The sequence below is a fragment of the Chanos chanos genome, chromosome 8 (genome assembly GCF_902362185.1).
Source record: "Chanos chanos chromosome 8, fChaCha1.1, whole genome shotgun sequence".
Taxonomy (NCBI): Eukaryota; Metazoa; Chordata; class Actinopteri; order Gonorynchiformes; family Chanidae; genus Chanos; species Chanos chanos.
In genome coordinates this window covers 30,564,384-30,586,274 of record NC_044502.1, presented here as the reverse complement: position 1 = coordinate 30,586,274, position 21,891 = coordinate 30,564,384, and the positions used below count along the sequence as shown (strand labels likewise).

The 21,891-nt window shown below is 40.5% G+C and overlaps 1 protein-coding gene across 1 annotated transcript; it reads right to left on the bottom strand.

The window, feature by feature from the left end:
- Positions 1 to 3,178: 3,178 nt before the first annotated feature.
- apbb3 (amyloid beta (A4) precursor protein-binding, family B, member 3) lies at positions 3,179 to 21,220 on the bottom strand. The gene is made up of 13 exons (XM_030783066.1): positions 21,172 to 21,220; positions 14,794 to 14,981; positions 13,987 to 14,060; positions 11,595 to 11,646; positions 10,434 to 10,580; positions 9,841 to 9,968; positions 9,092 to 9,097; positions 5,953 to 6,067; positions 5,588 to 5,675; positions 5,171 to 5,254; positions 4,306 to 4,421; positions 3,843 to 4,022; positions 3,179 to 3,403 (listed from the first exon to the last, which is right to left on the bottom strand). Exons 1-13 carry the CDS (start codon positions 21,218 to 21,220, stop codon positions 3,179 to 3,181), a joined length of 1,452 nt encoding a protein of 483 aa, XP_030638926.1.
- Positions 21,221 to 21,891: the final 671 nt, after the last annotated feature.

Below are 21,891 nucleotides of genomic sequence, written 5' to 3'. Positions count from 1 at the left end.
GACTGATGGATCTTGAGAACCTGATGATTCTTGCACACCTTTCCAGAAGGGCATTGATGGTGGATAGTTGTTTCTCCATTTCTTAGGTCTGTTGCCATTGAATCTGTCAAGTTGAGGAGCTCTTCCGCCCTCCCTCTCGGGCTCCTCTGAGGGTATCCTTCGTTTTGGTTTTCTGTAGTTAGCTTGGGACTCATCCTTACGGAAGATGCAGCATGGGTTACCAGCCCCCACTGCCCCTATCACCGTCTCTCTGTCTGTCACTGACTCTCCAGTCCTCACCATTCTCTTCATGGTTATCATCCAGTCTTTTCTGGCTGTCACTGAGGGATCAGATTAAAGGTGAGTGAAATACATCTTCTGATGCTGCTGGACACATCATCCGTGATGTTAGGTTATACTCAAAAAATGAAATAAAAAATAATAAAAGAAAAAGAGAAAAGAGTAGGAAATGATTTGGGGTATAATGTCATAACCTCTTAACATACAGTAGCAATGAGGTCCACATCTTGAGTTAGCCAACATAGATAATTTTGAAAAACAGTCTTAAATGAATCAGAAAGCACGTGCAATGCAGCGAGAGAAGCTGCGCTCTTCTGTTCTGGTGAGAACTCTACCTGCAGCTTTCTGCACGGGTTATTTTACTAACCTTATTACATTACTGGTAAAATGTTTATGTTGTGATGACACAAGTTTTCAGTTGTCTCAGTAACGTAATAGGTTGTTACGTTATCGCCACGAAAGCTTTATATGTAATGTCATTTTTAGGAGGAATGTGCTAATTGGTAAATGTAATGTAATATAATGCCAACATTATAATATTATGAGGTGAAAATTATTACACTATTGCAGAGTTATTGTGTTATCATCCATTTATTACGTTATCGTCTCTAACATCATTTCACCCATACTTATTATCTGATTACAATTGTCAGCATTGGACTTGGCTCGGATAACTAACACAAAGCAACTGGCGAGCAACTGTACTAAAACGTAGGAATGTGGATTAGTGCAAGTGGTGGCTCGATGAATTTGGTTAGTTTAACTGACATCATGACGACGTCACAGCAAAGAACAATATTCAAGCAATTTATTATCCCACCACCAGGTGGATCCAGTCTGATACATCAGTGCAAACATAATAATAATAATAATAATAATAATAATAATAATAATAATTTAATTAAAAAAACAGATCAGTTTACATGACATCCAGTTTTATGCTAACATATTTCAAATAGAAAGAAACGTTTTTACTAGTAGTATAAAGAGCAAAAAAGAATAAACACAAGGTGCTACATGATCAGTTTATGACAGTAATTCAAGCAAATTCTCAAAGCTTCTCATTTAGATCTTACATGCTGAAGTGTGGTCCATTCATACTCTCTTTTAAATATGTTTAAAGTAATTTTAGTACTTAAGAAACCTGAGTTCATTTGACATATAATGCATCTTTCCAATCAGAGGGAGGTGAGGTTGCATATAGATATGTAATAACATCACCTAACTTTTCTCTAGTGCCATTCCTATAGGTGCACAAGTGACGGTGACTCAGATCAGCATGCATTGAGATCAAGTGCCCCTAAACAGCCCTAGATTACTGGTATGTTTACATGAAGGGTTAAAATTTGACTTTTGACAGTGGATTTTTCTTACAGTTGAATTCATCAAATAACTTTTCATGTGTTCATTTGTTAGTCACTGTGACATCATCATTGTTGTGCAGTATGCAGCAATTGTGTCTTGTCTACTTGAACTACAAATGATTGCTGTTAAACATTCAAAATTTAATTCCTTGGCAAGCGCTCTCAAAATTGTTTGGGATTATTCTTTTTTTTTCAGTAGCATTTACACTTGCAAAGCCTTGCATATCAACATATGTGCAAAAGCATGCAATGCTGCAATGACAAGTTTGGAATCCACAGAGAACCTACAAACTCTGACAAATGACGTGCTGTCTCTTACTGGTGTGGCGGGAATTTTCACCTAATCTGAAGATTAACCTAACCAGCCTTCAGATTAAAAAAACTGCTCTGTGCAATAAGCAGTCATAGGCTGTTTTCATAACTGGATTCAGAGTAGGAAAATAATTTATCCAGCTAATATCTGCTATTACACATCAGACAGCTAAAACACTAGATGGCCACACTCTCAAAGCCGATGTAATCACATTCTTAAAGGGATAGTCCACTTTGTCACATCCTTTGAGTCTCCAATGTCTTCCTTTAGTCTTAGCATCAACTTAACTGAAAATGAATAGAAATGCTTAGCTACACAAATGCTGAATGAAGCCTCCAACAATATGAGGTGATGTACAGAAAGCATGTGGAAAATGATGAATGTGTGTAACTGAGCAATGTGCTGAACATGGATCAAGATAAATTTTGGAATACTCACTGTACTGTCTATCTGATTGAAGATATCACACAGGAAAACTTCAAAATAACAAAAGTCATCCAGTTTTTTTAAAAGGTCAGTAACAATGAATGTAGCGACACCGACAGTGAATTTAAAGCTGAAAATCTTCTACACTTCACTTTTTGGACATAAGTGTGGCCAGGCCACAAAGCCTCTAACTTTTACACATTATCATACAATGAGTAATTCTGTAACTCTGTTTTCTACTTTATGTTTTGTATCAGTACGTGTTCATTGATAGTCAGTTTATTGCACAATATCCTTTTTGTTAAATAGCTACGTCACCATTAACGGAAATGCCATGGGCTGAGGTGATGTTGTACAGGTGTTGGTCGAGGGCAGCTGGAGGCTGAATTTTTTTTTTTCCCTAATAATGTACACGATTGTCCTCGATGTCAGAGTGGAATGTAAAAATACTAGCCTTCAGCATTCTCGTCTGGCTACCATTCCACAAACTTGCCTTGGCCGAGATATGTATGTCCAGAAAGATACAGTTAAAACAGGAGATAACAAATAGCAGGCTACTTTGATTTCTGTGTGTGTTGATTTCATGTACTGTGTACCAAGAAAGAGGTAACTGGATTTTTTTTTTAATAAAAAACCACCAAAGGCTGCTTTCAAACCACTCTGGATCCCTTCTTACCCACACTATGTTTTTAATCCTTTGTTCTCCAGCTGTTGTTCTGCTTTTCAAGGTCCTCCCTCATCCTACCATTCTTCCACTCCTCCATTCCAACACCCACCTTCTCCCCTCCTCCTATTGTTAAGGTGTAGGAGCTACTGACTGTTTATTTCGAAATGTCTCAAAAAACGCCAGTACACCTTTCTTCATGCTAGAGGAGGCCATTTTGGGGGGTGAGTGTCCTTGGTGTCGTGGCGGGAAAGTTGAGCCATCCATGGAGTTGGCACGTTTCACCTTGGAGCCAGCACGCCACATTTTTGACCTCGGTGGTGGTGTCTGAGCCACCAAACACTTCTGGTACTGAACCTGCAGAGGGCAGCAAAACAAAAACAACAATTACAGAAAAAAACAATTTGTTACAAGACATGTCCCCTATTTGTCCATATTAATCACTGAATTTCCCAAAGAGGGTCTTCTGTCTGGACAAACACACTAGTCAGATTATGTTTACTAAACCTGAAATTAACTGTCAGTTGGACCTGAGTAATGATCACCTAGTGGCTGCTTGTTACCTTTTAAAAACTATCATGAGAGGTAGTACTTTTTTGTTGTTGTTGTTGCTGTTATTATAACCTACATAGAAAGAGTGTGTTTAATGACATTTGAATAATTGGCAGGGTGTTTCTCTGATCAGTTCAAAACACACACACACACACACACACACACACACACACACACAAAGAGACCCAGTCCATGAGAGGGTATTCAGATGTGACTAAATGTTTGGCTTCTGAGATTAACTCACCATACATGCTGCCTGCACTGCCTCTGAGATGATTCCAGCATCAGGTTCGCACCAGAAGACGTGACATTCGAATCGCTGTGTCCCTGCATCCACAATCACTGCAAAAGTGTGTGTGTCATGACCCACACCTAGAAAGGTCAAGTAACGCACCTGGCACTCCCAAAATGGATCCTCTCTGTCCTGAGAGAAAGAGAGAAAAAGAAGAATATTTGAACTGAAATCCCAAAAGCCTTTCCATCCCAAGCCATGTTGAACTGCTATGTAACGGTGGTGAAAGGCTAATTTTGAGTATACAAGGGAGTCCTTGACAAGGAAAACAATGCATTCGGACTGTATCAGAAATATGAAAATTGTTGGTATGTTGGTATGAAATCAGCAATTAGCGCATACTCTTCATGTAATTTACAGTGGAACGAGATATTTAATCCTAAGAAGGGATGTCCAACTGGGTTTGTCCCCTTACCTCTCCCCTCCACAGGGACAAAACTGTGTCAGAAACATGGATGACAATGGGCTCCCACTCATCCCTGTCTCTAGAATGAATGATGCTCTCAATGGCCCTGTTCAGGACTTCCATCCCTGTCAAGGTCACACACACACACACACATAGACACAAACAGAATATCACCAAAAAAACTTCAACCAAACAACTTTCAAGGGCATTCCCAAGGTACTGTAGTGCAGAAACGCAAAGTCCTATCCCTGAAAAGAGCGAAAGCTCATGGCAGGGATAAACTCAAGCGAAGATGGGTGGTTTCACATGTCAATGTCACTAAGGACGGTGGTATTTATTCACACTATTGTGTCTGTACACTGTGGTTGTCCAGAGAGACGAAGGTGAGTAGCTGCAGTAACCGTCTGCTTAGCGTTAGCCCCAGTGGAGCACAGTGATATATGTGTCTTTTCAGTGATGGCTAAGGGACATTCTATTTTGCTAACGCAGAGATGACGCCCGAGGAATCCAGGAATGCTGTAGTGACCCTTTGAGATACTATAAAATGATAGAATGTGTCTGGGACTCGGTTATTGAGGGTGGAGGACACAGTGCCCTTGTGGTGGCAGCTACATTCCACACCTAGCCACAGAATGTCATTTCTGAATGCTCTGCAATCCAACGACATGCTCTTAATGCTAGTTGCTACTTCAATGCCAAGTGTTGGCTGCATATCAAAAACACATCTTCAGCAGCTAGATCTTACAAGATCTGACACAGAATACAACATTAGAGTTGAAATTGTGACATTCTGTTTTAAGGCTAATGCATAGTGGATCCCGAAAGTCATTTGCTTTATTTATTATTTTTTTTAACTTAATAAATTCCCTCTCACCCATTGCTCTGGAAACAGGTAGATTTCCAATGTATTCCACTTCAAACTTCTGTACTCTCTGCCTGACTGCATCCAGGAAGTCAACTGAGAAGAGCACAGACGATACATGTCAGATTAGTCACCACGAAATGAAAAATGTAATGAACCATTCAAAGAGGGAAAATTGCATTTCTAAATCCAGTCTTCCTAGACATAAACTGAAGAGGTGGATATGTAACAACCACAGAAAGTCCTGCAATTCCTGAAGAGAAATATAATATGTAAAGAAATAAATAATGAAAGATTTTAAAAACTAGGCATCAGAATTGGGGGCAATCCAATTTTATTCCAAGGGGAAGACTAAGAATGACCTGACAATTGATCCATTAAATTGTCTGTAGAAGTGCAATGAAGACTTTGGTTCAGACTTTGGTTTACCTTGACGAGGCAGGTCCTCAGGAGAGATACTCTCCATAGTAAGGGAGCGAGCCATGGAGGGGCGCATTGCTGTTTTTTCTGCCATGATCTGAAGACAAAAACACACACACCTCATATCATTTAAAGGAGTTTTAACAGGTATCTGACATTCAGAGTCAATGTCTGTCATTCTACTCTCACATCTCATACCTGTGTCCTCTACAGGTAATCATAGTTGACTCTGCCTCTAGGGGGCAGATTGTAATGTTCATGTAACTGTTTGGAGCATCTTATTGCCTGAAAACTATCTATGTCATCATACAACTGGTTCTGAGGAGATTTAATGTGTTCTCTTCTCAATTCCACTGAGATAAAGAGGTGGTCACCTTAGAGCACATCTCATGCAGTGCTGTGGCAATGGTCTTGGCTGGGGCATTGCAGCGGAACACGTGACATTTCAGCATACAGGTGTCTTTGTCACTGGCCACAAAGGCAAAGTCTCTGTAGAAGAACAGAACATCACAACAGACATTAATCAAAAGACACAAAAAGTTAGAGGTGAAGTTAGAGCTGTGAGAGGACTTGACATAAGCCAATCATGAACATGAACAGAGAGACATAGGTTGTGTTTTACCCCTATTTCCATACATAGTGAATTGTTACCAACGGAACAAAGGCTGAAGACCTGATAAGGGAATAAGGGCTGTAATATTCTGGAGTCAATAAATAGCCAATGTATTTGTTTGTTACTTCTTTTTGATAGCAAACCCACAAACCCAGTCTTTAACAGTTTCAGCCATTTTCCAAGTACTTGCAAATCTTGTTCTTCCCTTTTGAAATCTGGCGATTTATTTGACTGGAACATGGGGACACATTAATCTGGTGGGCATCACATAAAGTTCTCCCTCTAACTTGGGAAAACACTAAAAATAAATATACCTTTTAATCAAATCAATCTGTGTGCCTAATTCATTCCTGTATGAACTACAAGCCATCTGGAGACATGGCGGCTGTGTTGAAAAAGAACCTGTCAGCCGGAGTTGCAATGAATTCAAGGATACACTCGACTGACTGGGCCACATATTCATCCCCTTTACTTCTGAGGTGAATTCTGGGATATTTCTATTTCTATTGCACAAGGTCAGCTTTTATACTGAGACAAGAAAATGGCTGAACTCCTAATTCACTACATATGGAGTCAGGGGTTGAACTGAGACACTGTCACAGAAGAAAGTTTGACTTCATTTGAGATGTTACAATTACTTCAATAACCTGACAACATAAATCAACAATATAAAGAAATATTACAAAAACACAGCTTGTGCTAATCTGTCATTTTCATCTTCCGGTTAGGTAACCTAGTTTTCCATTTGTTGTCATGGAACATTAATTGAAAGACAATAATACAGAACAGATGGGCCTTGCTGGTGTATAGGTCTTGCTGGTGTACACTGATAAACACTATTGTTTTAGTCCATGGCAAACTAATAACATTCCTACGTTCCTATCATTCATAACCAAAAAACTTGACCTACTGTAAACAGAACCTGTTTAAATAGGAGGTCGACGTATAAAAAGAACATTAACGCACTTGCCCAAGTTTCACATCTTAATGACAGCACAAGAGAACCGATCAGGATGTTTAACTGTGCAGCGCTGTACAAGTGTTTGGTCCATCACCTCATGAGACATAGTCTATCTTTTATTCACAAAGCGTCTTTATGTTGACCTCTGGCCATTTCCCTCAGCTGATGGAGGACAGTGTTCTCATGTGTCAGATGTCTATAAATAAAAAAGGATCCATGCAGACAGACCTTGATATCAGCACTTTGGAAAGAAGGGACGGGAAGTACAGTGCAAATGGTCCCAAGTTGCACACCACACAATAAGCACGTGTAACTGTGCTTAACCATCTGTGTAACCATCTTTCCATCATCATTCCGTGTCACTATCAATTTCATCACCTAAAACAGTAACAGGTCAGTGAACTTCACAAAACCTGCTTGTGATTTGTTTTTGCAGTTTAACATCCACCAATTAGAAAATGCATTGCAGCACTGTAAAGGCTACGGTAGCTTCTGAAAGACTGAGTTCTAATTCTGCATCAACTGTGCCAACTCCACATTCAGTCATGTTACCTTGAATGACTTCAGATGTATTTAAAACAACAGAAATGTGCTTCTTCTGCTGAGAGTGTACACTAGTGTAGCTTTTCAATTATTGAAGTCAAAAGGAATTCCAAATGGAGTTTCCTCTTGCAAACTCAGCAAAGGCAGAAAGAGTGAGAATATTTCCTGAGATGAATCTAAGGGATGAGCTGGCCAGTGTGAACTATCTGCCCACCTAGCAATGAATAATGACCAATATTCTACACTAGATTATGGTCACCTAAAAACACCAATCTGAGCATTGCGATAAAAAACAGAATTGGGTGGGATAAAACTCTTCTATTACATCTTGCACGATGCAAATGGAGCTCTTAGCTTTGGTTTAACGGAAATGACAGTGGCTCTTAGATATGCGAGTATCTTTTCTATCAGACAGGAAATCCATGCTTAACGTTTGAGCGTAACATTATCAGAGTTAGAAGTATAAGGTGGGTGTATTTCATTCTGTCAGGCGTGACCTTGTATTACTGACCTCCTCTTTTTCTCGTAGCCCATGCTAAGGATGTAGCAATAATTACAACACAACAAAACACGCTCTCAAAGTCAATTCATTTCAAAACAAAGACCTGTTCTCGCTGTCACATAAACCCCGTAACACTAATTTACACATTGGTATGTCCTCTGCAAGGTTCTTGAGGGATTTAATCAATGCAGTTTGTAATTAAATCATCCAGGAGGTTTAGCGGGAATTCACGCCCAAGCCTTCTCTTGGCAGACCTTGCCCGTAATGAATTACATTCACAAATCATCAATTATCGTTCCTGGAACTTTGATTATTGTGTCAGGGTTCCAGAAAAATGGTCTTCCATCAAGAGGACATGGATTTGCCGTGACACAAGGACACAAAGGTTTTTGTGAGGATGCAATCTGTTCGCTATCAGAGGAAGAGGAAAAAATTGTAAAGACATGCACAGAGAAGCATTCACATACAACACAACAGGGTGTAGCTAACCCACCTCCTAAAAAGGCACTGGGGGTATCCAGGCTAGGGTTAAAGCCTTATTCTAACTCACCTAGTTCTATTCTTTAACATCTTGAGAGGCAGTAGAATCAGATGTGTTAGATTTGGAGGGTTAGCTACAACCTGCAATGTACAGTATCCTTTAGAACAAGTCACACGATTCCCAGTCACCCATCAGCAAGCACAGCTAAATAATAAAAAGCATGAAAATATAGTATGACAATATTTCTCAGAGGCAATGAACAATGCATGACCACTGAACAGCCTGAGACCCTGATTAATGACCGTTTATGTAAACACTGAACTTTGGTTTCAGACCACAATGCAAACTGGCAAATGGCATGACTGCTACAATCTAGTAGATCAAAAATGGAAGTAAAAAAAAAAAGTGATTACCTGTCTCTGTTTTCACGAGTGGTGGTTTAAGAAAGGAAGAAAAGGGAATTGTTAAAATGAATGCAAATTAGTAAAATAAAAATACAAATATAAAAGGGGTTAGAGCGAACACTTGTTTTCGTGACAACATAGAAGTAAACGATGTGTTTATTCCCACATCCCACCAAACTGAAATAGTCTTCAAATAGCCTTGCAGTCACATACTCTGGCATTATCAGCACTATCTTGCCTTTTCAAAACTGGTTAAACTGGTTCTTTATGTACCTGTCTTCTGTGCTTTTCAACATTACCTGCACTGTAAACACCATGCGATTAAGTCAGTGGCTCCATTTTTTCCAAGAACTATTATGCAGCATATCCAGAAATAGCTGCCCTCAGATTCACTTTACATGAGTGCTCTCTGTAATGGCTTTAGCACCATGTCCGTGGGGACATGTGCCTTGGAGAGCAGTGCTCTGTGAGAGCCGCGGCTTATACAAAAAAAATAAAAACTCTGCAGTCAGGGATGCGGTTGTCTCCTGCAAGGCTCTGTAGTTCATTATGTATTCATAATTGCATCTTCAGAGAGTTAACAGTTAATATTTTTCTATTCAATAGAGGAAGGCCTTGAGAGTGGGGAGAGGGGGAGAGAGAGAGAGAGAGAGAGAGAGAGAGAGAGAGAGAGAGAGAGAGAGAAGAAAGAAAGAAAGAAAGAAAGAAAGAAAGAAAGAAAGAGAAAGAGAGGGAGAGAACCAGACATGCTGACCCACCTGCCATTGTTGCAGCCCACCCCCCACACACGGATGTTTATGATTGGTTGGCAGTGAATGAGACTGCGGTCCACAGGGTCCATCAAACTGAGAGTGTCCTTCTTCAGGACCATCATCATATCCTGACCCTGAGTACAACCAGGAAAATCTCTTTAGAAGTTATAGATATCACCTGATAACTCAGACTCTGCATTTTTATTTACATACATATCAATTGTTCTGTTGTACAGACTACTTGACAAAATCAGTATTTTCAAAACAGAGAATACATAATGATATACTTAAACAATTTCAGTGTAGAGTATATGTAGCCATTGAATATCTAAGAGACTGTAGTCTTTACTAACATAACGTGGTGCTTTGCTTTCATTGGGGTTAAGTACTTTCCAACAAAAATGTCTAGCAGGTAGCACTAGACTTTCTACTCTGATTTAAATCTCACTCAGCAACAATATGCTGCAGGCCTCACAGAGTTCATCCACTAGGTTACCAAGGGCAACCAATGATTCAGCCTCTATCTGTATATCTAACAGAGTGATGTGTAACCCTATACATCACACCACAGTATGATTATCCTTGACGCACTCTCTGACCTCCCCCCAGGCTCCCACTGCGTCCCGGCCTTCTGCCTTGCTGTGAGAGAGCTGCTGAATGCAGTTATTCACAGCCAAGCTGCTCCTCCCGGGGGTCAGCTCCTCCTCTGGTATCTCCACCCAGCCTAGGGAGCGCACCGCAAAACACTGCCAGAACAGGTGGAGGAAAATTAGGAGACAGCCAAAAAATCACAGATGCAGCATCATCATCCTCATTATCTTTCTGTGATGAAAACAATATATATATATATATATATATATATATATTTTTTTTTTTTTTGTCATAACTTTGAACAGCAGCTGAAATCTAGTCCCCAGAATCTCCATTTTCACTGAGATGAGAATTTGAGACGTGTTTCTTTTTTTTTTTTTTCTGTGGATAAACTGTCACGGAGGGCATGATGTCCCCAGGCAGTTTTTTTCCTCTGTGCCATCATAGTGACCCATATCTTCTTACACACAGTCAACAAAACCAACAGACTAAAGAAGCGCCTTTCGGTTCATTGTAAATGACCTGTCTGAACTGACTCTGATGAGTCAACATTTGTTAGTCATTACTCAGCCAAGATAAGACCTTTTGACCATTTGGAGTTACGTGTACTTTGTAATACATAAGAAAAAAACCCAGCTAATATTTATTGAGGAAATGTAAAATGAAATTTGCTCTAACTCGGATTACATCTGTCAGCTATCGAGGGATGTTTTGAATCTATGTGTATGCAGGTTTCAGGATTTGCGAGTTAAAATAATCCTGCTCTGCATTTCAAACATCAACACGACCTTAAAAAAACATGAATATGCCAATAGTGTGTTTATTTATTTGCCTGTTTGATCTAGTTGTTCATTATGCATTTATGTTTGAATTAATCAAAGAGGATCATATGATTTTTATTCGAAAAAAAGAAAAAAAAAACATTGTTCATTACAAGTTATTTTGTTTGGTTCACAGTGCTTGATTCTGAGATTTCTTGTAGAGCTGCATAATTGCTGGGTTTTGCTCATGAATAACTTTAAAAACATAGAATTTACAGACACTCTGAGACCTAATTGGCCAAAACAGACGTGTTTGTGTAGACCTGGGCCAGTAATGTAGAACTGTCATACATAAACACACTGCAGTTGTGTACTGAATGCTGCCCACGACTGCCATGCCATACATACCTTAGAGTCAGGATCCATGCTGGCGCAGAAACTCTCCTCCTGCCATGAGACCCTGTGTGGAATGCAGAGAGAGTGTCACTTGGGCATCGGGGCATTTCAATTTTTTTTTCACACAGCACAATTTTTTGACACAGTCTAAGTGTTAAAATGGCCAAATGCTGCCTTACAAGGCTGGAGTAAGAGGAGGCTCTTTGTCTTGAGCCAAGCAAGTTTTCACACTTGCCTCTAGAACAGCAAATGTAAGAAAACTATGTCTTTTTTTTTGTTTGTTTGTCCGAATGTGGGATAAATTCGGACATTTAGCTTAAATAAACTCTTTTTTTGTCGCCCTTGTAACCTCATAGTTACTGAGTCAGTTGCAAATGTATTTCAAATGTTATTTTTAAAAACAAGTTTTAATATTCTGTCTTTTCATTAAGGACAGCCTAGAGCTAGATGTACTTTATTCAGGCTCTAAGATGATTTTCTTAAACATTGTAGAAGTGCCCTGAGAATTTCACTGGAGCGCATGAGAATTTAAAGTTAGCCCTGGCTTAAGGGAAACAAAGGGGACAGCTTAACTCTGATCTTAATGCTTATATGAGCAACTATCTGTGAAAAGTGATGTTTAACACTTCAAACAATAGAAAGCAGAACTAAAGCAATCTTTTCTGACTGGGGTTGAAAGAGCACTGGCCTGTGGTAATACGTGTCCTAATTGTCTAGTCAACTGGTTGATTGCTTTTTGCCATTTAATTTGTTGTGAAGCCAATTCTCCCGGTGTGCTCTTTGCCCTCTTCAGCTCTAAGCGTAGCTAAGTGGGCAAGTGATGGTTCTCTGCTGAAGGGACGGGTAAAAAGAAGGAAAAAAAAAAAAACCCTCGTCAATGTTGACCGGTGACTCACAGACTCAGAGAGTTAGTCATACTCTGGGTACGTTCAGCACTGCAGCTAGAGTCTGCATTTCAGCCAGAGAACAACCATCCTCAAAATATGCTTCTTGTGACCGTATCAGAACAGTTCAAATTTCAGCAGTAAACAAAAAAACATGCCATTACCAAATGCTGACAACATAAGCGTCAACTAGTAATTGTAACAGAACATAATTTCACATCACCCCTTCCCCCAAAGTTTTCTCTTTCTCTCTCTCTCTCTCTCTCTCTCTCTCTCTCTCTCTCCCCCTTCTTTCTCTCTCAATAAATACATTGCTCTAAAGTGCTGCCAGAAGAACTGAAGGTCATTGCATCATGCTTTCCCCTTCTAATAACACACAAATTCTACATTAATAAAACCAGAGAGTTTCTGAGCAGGGCGGTGGAGTACAGATCAGATCTTGTTCTCAGTTATTTTAAAATCTAATCTTGCTCTCACAATAGATTCTTTCAGGTGCACATTTGTTGGCAAATTAGACCAGTCTGCCCCCATGACCTCATGTGATGGTGCTAGGTAGTGAGCCGTGATAAACCGACCCCATTTACCGTCTGTCCACCTGATTCTACCATCCTCATGTGACAGCACAAAGTAGGTCTTTAATTCCATTGAGCAGCCAGGGAGGTGGCATCTGTTCAAAGTGCATTGGAGTTTCAGGTGGGTACAGTTACCAATAGGAATACAAAACGAATGGTGGATCCTGAGTGATTCATTTAAGGAGAAGCAAATGATAAATGAAAGAAATCTAGGTGGTCTACACAGAGGATGCTCCCTGTTCCAGGGGCCTTACATGAGTGGAAATTTGAGTGTTTCTGTGTGTTTGAGACCTGACAGTGTTGAAATGTAAGCCTTGGTTCTACCAAAATACAGCCTACACCTGTTTGCTTCTGCCAAATTTATAACTCGACCCACCTCTAAGCCCAAACCCAAGCACACAACAGAAAGTGTTCACAATATTTCAAGATATTTTGAAAGTGATGACTCTCTCTCTCTCTCTCTCTCTCTCTCTCTACACATATATATTTCTCACACACACACACATGCATACAGATATTCACACATACATAAGCATATGCACAGTTTCACAGGACACGTGTATTCATGTGAGCAGAGTGGATATAGAGGAATGGGTACCAACTACCTTGTGCTACAACATGCAGCTTAAAAACAATTACAAACTGTTAAGGCTAAAGAGTAAATGTGGAAAAGGTGATAGATAACATCACGTTCCATTAAAATTAATGCAAAAACACAATCAGGGGTCACTGTCCAATTGACAGATATTACAGCATTAATCCATGCACAAAAACATCATATACTAGACATATGCATTTATTACTCCATATTGTGATGATGTCACAGTGCAATCAATGGGAAGATGTATGTTTGAATGAGTTTCTAATTTGACATCTGACATGTGAATGTGCTTCATAATCTGACATGTTTGTCCACTGCTTCACTGTGTCTTTTGAGGAGTCACTCACCTGTCATTCAAAGAGGAGACTGGGCTCTCTGTCAAGCCAGCTCTGGACCCACGCTGTACAGGCGCTCCAAAGTCCTGAAGAACAAGGATGGACACCCTAAATGATCTTTAACAAGTATACATATATATGCATCTCTCTGGCTGTGTGTCTGTCTGTCTGTCTGTCTGTCAGTCGACCCAGTCTGTCGGTCTGTCTGTCTCTTTGTCGATCTGTTAGTCTGCCTGTCTGTCAGTCTGGCACAACTCACTGATAAGAAGGTGTTTGCCATTTTACCCAAAGGCACAACATCTCTCCCTCTCGCTCTCTCTCTCTCTCTCTCTCTCTCTGTCTCTCTCTCTCTCTCTCTCCCTCTCCCTCTCTCTCTCTCTCCCTTTCTCTTTATTTCTCTCTCTCAGTCTTTAGTGTAGCACATTTCCCAATATTCATGCTCCACTCCATTCAGAGGCTTGCCTTTGAGGAAAACAATAGCTAGAATTCATTCTAAACGCCACAGCTGAGTCATTAAGACAAGGATTTGAATGGAAGAGGAAAGGCTAAATAAATAAAGGAACACGGATATACAGACTAAAAAAAAAAATGTTTTCTAAACAACGCAGTAAACAACCCTCCTCTGGAGAACAGTAGGGGTTACACTCCAACCATACAAATCACACCTAATCTAATCCAGTCAATCCAGCAGCTGAACAATAGAATCAGATGTGTTAGATTAGGGCCAGAGCAAAATCCTGCAGGACTGTGGCTCTACAGGAGAGGGACTGCTTACACCATCATTTTATATGAGCCTTAGGGTAAGATGGCGACCCTCACCTTGAGGTCATTGTTGGTAATGCTGTTGATGGCGTTCTGCTCCTCCTCGGCGCTGTAAGAGGGGTGCTGCCACTGTGTGGTGCCAGTGGGTATGTGCCAGTAGTAGGTACCCGTGCTATCCCGAATTGTGCGCCATCCAGGGGGCAGGTCTGAGTCCAGCTCCAAACTCTGGTCATTCCAGATGTTGTCTGAGGGGAATGGTATAGAAGAAAATGTCATTTTGTGTAACTCTGTGTAACTCTGATTATAGGTTGACCATTGATTGAACGCATGTCCTTTCGGTCAATTTGGGAAATTCATCTGATTTTGGTTTGTTAATCATGTACCTGGAATGTTTTTCAGTGAACAAACTGAATTTAAGGTTTTTTTTTTTTTAAATTATTACCATTCAAATGTTTTAAAAATGGAATATCTGGGGAAAAGTACTCAGATCCTGCTTTCATTATGCTATTAGATTAATTCAAATGTTTGACTCCTATAATTGAACACTTGCCGAAAACTAAGGATATACAAAAGAGATTCTTTAAAAACATTAAAAAAAAAAAAGTTCAAGCAAAGTTTCCCAAAGCCCAGTCATAGTGTATACTCTGCTGTCCAGTTCTACAATGGCCATTCACAGTCACATCACCATACCCATTCTTCCTTACCAGGGGAAATCCCAAGCCACATCTTTAAACGTGTCCCATTAAAAAGCAAATCCACAGTAGAAAAGAGCACTTACAGGCCTCTGAGCAGCATCATACCACAGTGCCTGTGTGCAGCCCTCAATCCGACAGCACGAAAAGGAAAAGAGAGAGAGTGAGGAGGACGTGAGGGTAAAGCTAACGATGGGGGGGGAAAGAGTTAGAGAGATGGAGGAAGAGAGAAAAGAGAGAGAGAGAGAGAGAGAAAGAAAGAGAGAGAGAGAGTAGAACATGTATTCCTTTCATACCCATCACTTGTACTGACTGAACCCATTTCAGGCCATTTAGACTTGGTTTCAAATCACATTTGATTGTCCTTGTCCTAATTCACCTGTCAGGTTTTCTTACATAGGAACCTAAAGAGCACTGAACACATGAAAGAGAAATATTAGCAGTTGAACAGAGAAGCTGTTGGGACTTAAAGCAGCTGAGTAGGCCAGTAAAGAGATAATGGCTTCAAAAAATAAAAAACAAAAAACAACCTCTCGCCCTGGACACAGAGTCCTGAAATCAAGCTGGTCCAAAAGCTGTTTATGCACCCTGGCAATGGGCATTTAGTTTGAATGGAATGACACTTGTTACTATAACAGATTTCAAAGTTCAACCTGAATACCTAAAATACAGCATTATCTTATCCTTTACTGTTATCTCACAGAGCAATACTCATTCCATAAAATGTTTATTGCCTTTCTGATGGACTAGGGTATCACGAGTAACCCATCGACAAGAGAGTAAAACAAAATGATGAGTGAATGAATGAGTAAGGAGGATGTCAATATTTCAAGGACAAAGCTGCTGGAATAATACATGAGGGAGTCCACTGAGACTTTGCTCCGTCAGATCCTAATGTTAGGCCATGACTCTGATCTGAATGATCAATGGCACGATAAGACTTAACTGAGTGTGACATCAATGACCTTACAGGGACAAGGGGTGCTACTGAATTAAGTGTCAACTTGTGTGACTGCGTAAGACTTTCACATCTACTCAGCAGTTCCTCCACTTATGTTGTAAGTTTTTAACAACAACGTAATTTATGCTTGTATCTGTATTTCTGTGTTAATTCAGTGGGGTCATTTTGGCATTTTAGCTGTTATTAAAATCTAGCGCAGAAGAAGCGTGTGCATTACAGGGTCAGGCGATCAACTCGGTGGTGGAGAAGGAGGTGCTAGTCAATGAAAAAAAAAAGTTCAAAATCCACATTATGTTACATCATCACTTCTGAACTTAAATAGTCATCAAAACTCTAACAGAAAATGTCTGAGATTTGAAATGTTTTAGAGCAGATTATTCTATGTTCCATTAAAACACTCTTCTGTCTTTCATTCTCATTCCTAATCTCCTCGTACAGGTCAGAAAGCCCTCTTCTTTGAATCATTAGCACTTTATCGACACTGTTTCTATAACAACATCTTCATACTCCATGCTCTGGTTACTTAATCCCAGGATTACCACACATGAACATACCACATGCAGTCCTAATGGTCCCAATGACTCACATCCTTCCATCTAATTATCACCAAACCCTCAGCCCTCTCAGCGCCACCTTCAGGCAGCATGTATGATGGCAGTGTACGGTCATGAGGGCAGTGTTTTGCATCATCTGCATCTGTGTTTGTGTGTGTGTGTGTGCGTTCAGAGGCTGTTGTGTTGTATTAGCAGGGATGAAACTTCAGCATATTCCTCTTAATGGGCCATCAGTCATATTGAATTTATGTCCCACACATTCAGTCCTCCAAAACCGCCTCAAACAACACAAAATAACAAGCAGTCTCTGTTGATATGACACTTTTAATAAAATGTGAGAAGCCACAGAGATGAGCCTGATCAAAGGGGAGGTCTCATATGTGTTTCTCATTCCCACTGATCTTAAAATTATGTCAACAACATAGAACATTTAGCTTTTATCAGCGAAAGCTGATTTCAATAACTGACGTGGAATAGCATTGATATGAAAATTGTAGGGATGGTTAACGTTTTGTTTAGCAACACAACTTCTTAAACTAGGACTAAATATCAATGTCCCTCGAATTCCCATATACTTATGTTGTACTTTTTCACTTCATATTTTCAAAGGATAGGAGATGTGAGACAATATGCTGTGTTGAAACATGCTTTAGAGAGTGTCCATGGTATTTCCAGTCTGTGTGTGTGTGTGGGTGTGTGTGTGTGTGTGTGTGTGTGGTAAATATACGGCACCTACAGCAGCCGAGATTCTGGGAAAGGAAGTGTGTGAATTATTGATGAATCCCACAGGGAGTCTGGAACATGTGACCAGTCTCTATGGCAACCCTTGCTTGGATCAAGCCAATGCACTTGCCTGGGAAGGACAGTGTGGCTCTCCAGGGAAGGAATGAGTGAACTGAATTTATGGATGTCTATGATATATGTGTGTGTGTGTGTGTGTGTGTGTCTGTTGAGTGGGGTCAGCTTTATGTGTTTGGGTAGGGTCAGGACTCAAGCATGTTGAATAGTGTCTGTTTGCCTCAAGTGATTTCTTCAACAGTACAGTTTCTGACAATTCTGTGTTAGCTGTGTGTGTGGGTGTATCTTATAATATATTGATTCTGGCAATGCACCACATCAATGGACAACACATTCAAAACCAAAACTAAGAGACAGACACCATTCTGAGACAGAGAGAGAGAGAGAGAGAGAGAGGGCCTGTGGCAACTGATACCACACAAACTAACATCATTGCTGGAACAAAAAGCCATTTAAAATAATCATGTTTCAGCGTTCTGATTATACAAGCTACCCGAGAGCTGTTATGTGGCCAATCAGTGCTCACCACATGCGCTCCCATGATGCTTGTGAAACAATTATAATTGAGCCAGAATGACTGCACTGGTGAGTTCACAGAAAATAAGCAGATAAACAGAGAAACTGGGGGAAAAAATGAAAAACATCAGATAGTGGATTGATTTACATTTACATTTAGCAGACACTTTAATCCAAAATGACTTACAGGTGATATAGAATATAGATGGGGAGAAAAGATTAAAAACTAACATGGGTACCAAATAAAATGACAAACACTAATGAAAATGACAGATAGCACTTTCTTTGCCGACTCTTTGTCACAGAGCAAAAGAGAGAGAATGAAAGACCAGCGTGTGAGGAGGGGACCTGCTTGTAACTGCACTCAGGGATGTGGCTTTGTTGATAGAAAAGCCAGTAGTCGTGATAAGACCAGTCATGTTACCATTTATTCCTATTGGAAATACATTCATGTTTGATGTGTGGTTTATTGTTGATAATTTGATGAGCATAATTTGTGTGTTCATGATTTATGCTCATCTTAATATGCATTATTTAATACATGTACTGATCAAATATCATAAAAAATGACAGCTAACGTAAATGCAAATCAATAAACGGGAATGAGCTGAGGAAATGTGAGATTTTGATCAATGAAAATTCAATCATGGTCAAACCTTTCTCACATGACCAAACAGAATGTTCCCCCTGCTGTTTTTTATACATCACAAATTCTAACTGTAAATGTGGAAGGGCTGGTATGTTTGTATAATCCCAGATTATATTGAATTATATTTATTTGCATCAACTGTTATCTCATTCCAAGTCAGTGTGAGATTAAGCCCTCCCTTACATTTAACCCCACCTACGGTGAACACTGAAACATCTGCCGCTCCATCACTTCTAGTTTATTAATAAATGCATGGTACATTATAGAGTCATAGTTAGTGTGCAAGGGAGAAAAGAGGTGTATGTGTGTATGTTGGTTGTACGGAAGTGTTCTCCAAAAATCTTTTTTTATAAATAAGTTTAATAACATATCGTCTTTTTTGTTGTTGTTGTTCTGCTCCACTCTCCCCTAGAGAGTGATTGAGCGAGAGAGAGAGAAAGAGAGAGAGAGAGAGAGAGAGAGAGAGAGAGAGAGAGGGAAGAGAGAGAGAGAGGGAGAAAGAGAGAGAGAGAGAGAGAGAGAGAGAGAGAGAGAGTTTTCCCTTACAGATGAAGCGGTGACTACATCTGGGCGGCCATAATCCTGCTGCCGCTGCTGGTGCTTGAGCAAGGTCAGCTCTGAGTCCTGGCTAAAGGATTAAAGGCCAGAGTAGATCAAAACATCAATCTGAGATTCTGCCTTCAATCAGAGAACAGGCCAAAGACACTATTTTCCACCAGATACTGCTCCCCCTCTCCTCACAGAACACTTTCAAACAGCGCAGAGCACTACACTCTCCTACAGGTAAACACAGGCCACTGTGTACTCGAGTAGAAAATGACATGACAAAAATCCCTCTCCATTTCTGCCAGTGCTCCCACTGCCCACTCATCTATATGACTTAGGATTCTGTCAGGTTCTGGGTCCCAGCTAAAAAGTCTGTCATTCTCTGTAAGATTGTGGCATTGATCTGAATATCAGCAGCTTCACCACACACACACACACACACACACACACACATTCTCTCTCTCTCTCTCTCTCTGTCTGTGTATGTGTGTGTATGTGTGTGTGTGTGTCTCTAAGAGAAGTTATTTTAAGGGTTGATGACGTGCAAGGGGCAAGACAGATGCAGCTTTGTTTGGGAAGCAGCAGCTGATGGACAACAATATTGCAGTAAGAGAATGTCTCAGCTTTAGCTGTGTAAACTAGTACTTTTACATCAGAGCTGACAAGCACACAGTGCTGAAAAAACTGACACTTATAAGACCATGATGTGGGGGATGTACATTTCAAATGACAATTATTAACATACTGGCATTATAGTTCATTTCCCTGTCTGAATGTGAAAACAAAAAACAGCTCCCACATCACCAACAACTTCAATCACCAGTCAAAAATAAACTAAAGAGGCAACAGTAACCTAGACAGCACATTTACAGTACAGCAACCAATGCTCCCCAGGGTGAATGCTCTCTCTCTCTCTCTCTCTATCTCTCTCCCCCTGTGTGTGTGTGTGTGTGTGTGTGTGTGTGTAAGGGAGAGAATGTCTCAGAGAATGATACAACCACTTTGCCCACTACCACACAAAAGAGTAAGTTGCTTACTCAGTACAGCCTGGCAGTTACATTTATTGACTGGCAACTAAGAAGCTAAGAGAGTAACTGTGAAGCGCTATAGAAGGTGAAGCCAACTGAACTGTCTATACAACGAAAATCAAATCTGCATTAAGCAGCCATGCAATAATAATCTCATTTCCAAACTATGTAATCATCCCTCTCAGAAACGAGACTATACGGACAGTAATAATACGCAATAAACACTTAACCTGGATCCTTCATGGAGAGATGAGAAGTATGATCACCCCCGAGGCTCTTTGAAGGTCTTTGACTGAAGTGGATTGTTAGATATCTGTCTGTATCATTTCAGTGTTGTCTTATCTCATCTCTCTACTTTCAAACTGTAACCAGTATGTCCAAAACTGTCTCTCGAAAGTGCACAGAATGAGCAGCAAAAGTTTCCTTCTTATATCTCATGTCAAAGTCTGAAGAAAGACACTTAACCTTACAACTCTACATGACAAAGCAGCTATGGTTAGAGTCAAACAAGTGAGCCCCAAACAACAGTGATCTCATACCTGCAGACAAAGCATGCTCTAATACTAATGTTCATTTTCTCTGGATGTCAGAACCATTGAAGGGAGAGAGAGAGAGAGAGAGAGAGAGGGGGGGAGGGGGGTAAAGAGAGGGAAAAAGAGAAGGAAAGTATCGGGATGAAGAGTCCACTCACCATCATAATTGACTATGATGATGGCGAGCATGTAATCCTTCCCCAGCATGACGAGAGGTGTTTTTTTTTTTTTTACAGGACTCCTAGGATCAGTCCAGACACATTCCAGTCCAAAATGTCCCGCCGTCGTCACTAACACAACTATGTAGCTCACGCTCGCAGCAACTGCCAGTGAGATGAGGACATACCAGCATGCCAAGCGGATTAAAATCTCCTTTTTTTCCCTCTCCTCTCTCTCTCTCTCTCTCTCTCTCTCTCTCTCTCTCGCTCCCTCTCACTCTCACTCTCTCTCCCTTTTTCTGGCTCTCTCCTCTATCCCCTCCCTCTGTTTTCACCCTCTGTAAATTCCACCGCTACTGTAACAACAGTAATCATAACAGTTCCACCTCTTTCTTAATCTTGCTGCTCCCTTTCTCCCTCTCTCTCTCTCTCTCTCTCTCTCTCGTTCTCTGTGTCTGTTTGTCCAGAAGATGATGCTGATGCTGCTGTATCAGTCTGCTGTTCGTCTCCTCTCTGCTTGTCTGTGTTTAGTGGCTTGTGTTTAGTAATGCCTGCAGCCACTCTCCCCTCCTCTGTGTGCTTCTCTCTCTCTCTCTCTCTCTCTCTCTCTCTCGCTCTCTCTCTCTCTCGTTCTCTCTCTCTCTCCCCTCTGTGTCCCCTGGTGCCTTAAGGAAGGCTGTTCATGTGTGACAGGATAAAGACAGCAGAAATGGTAAGCTA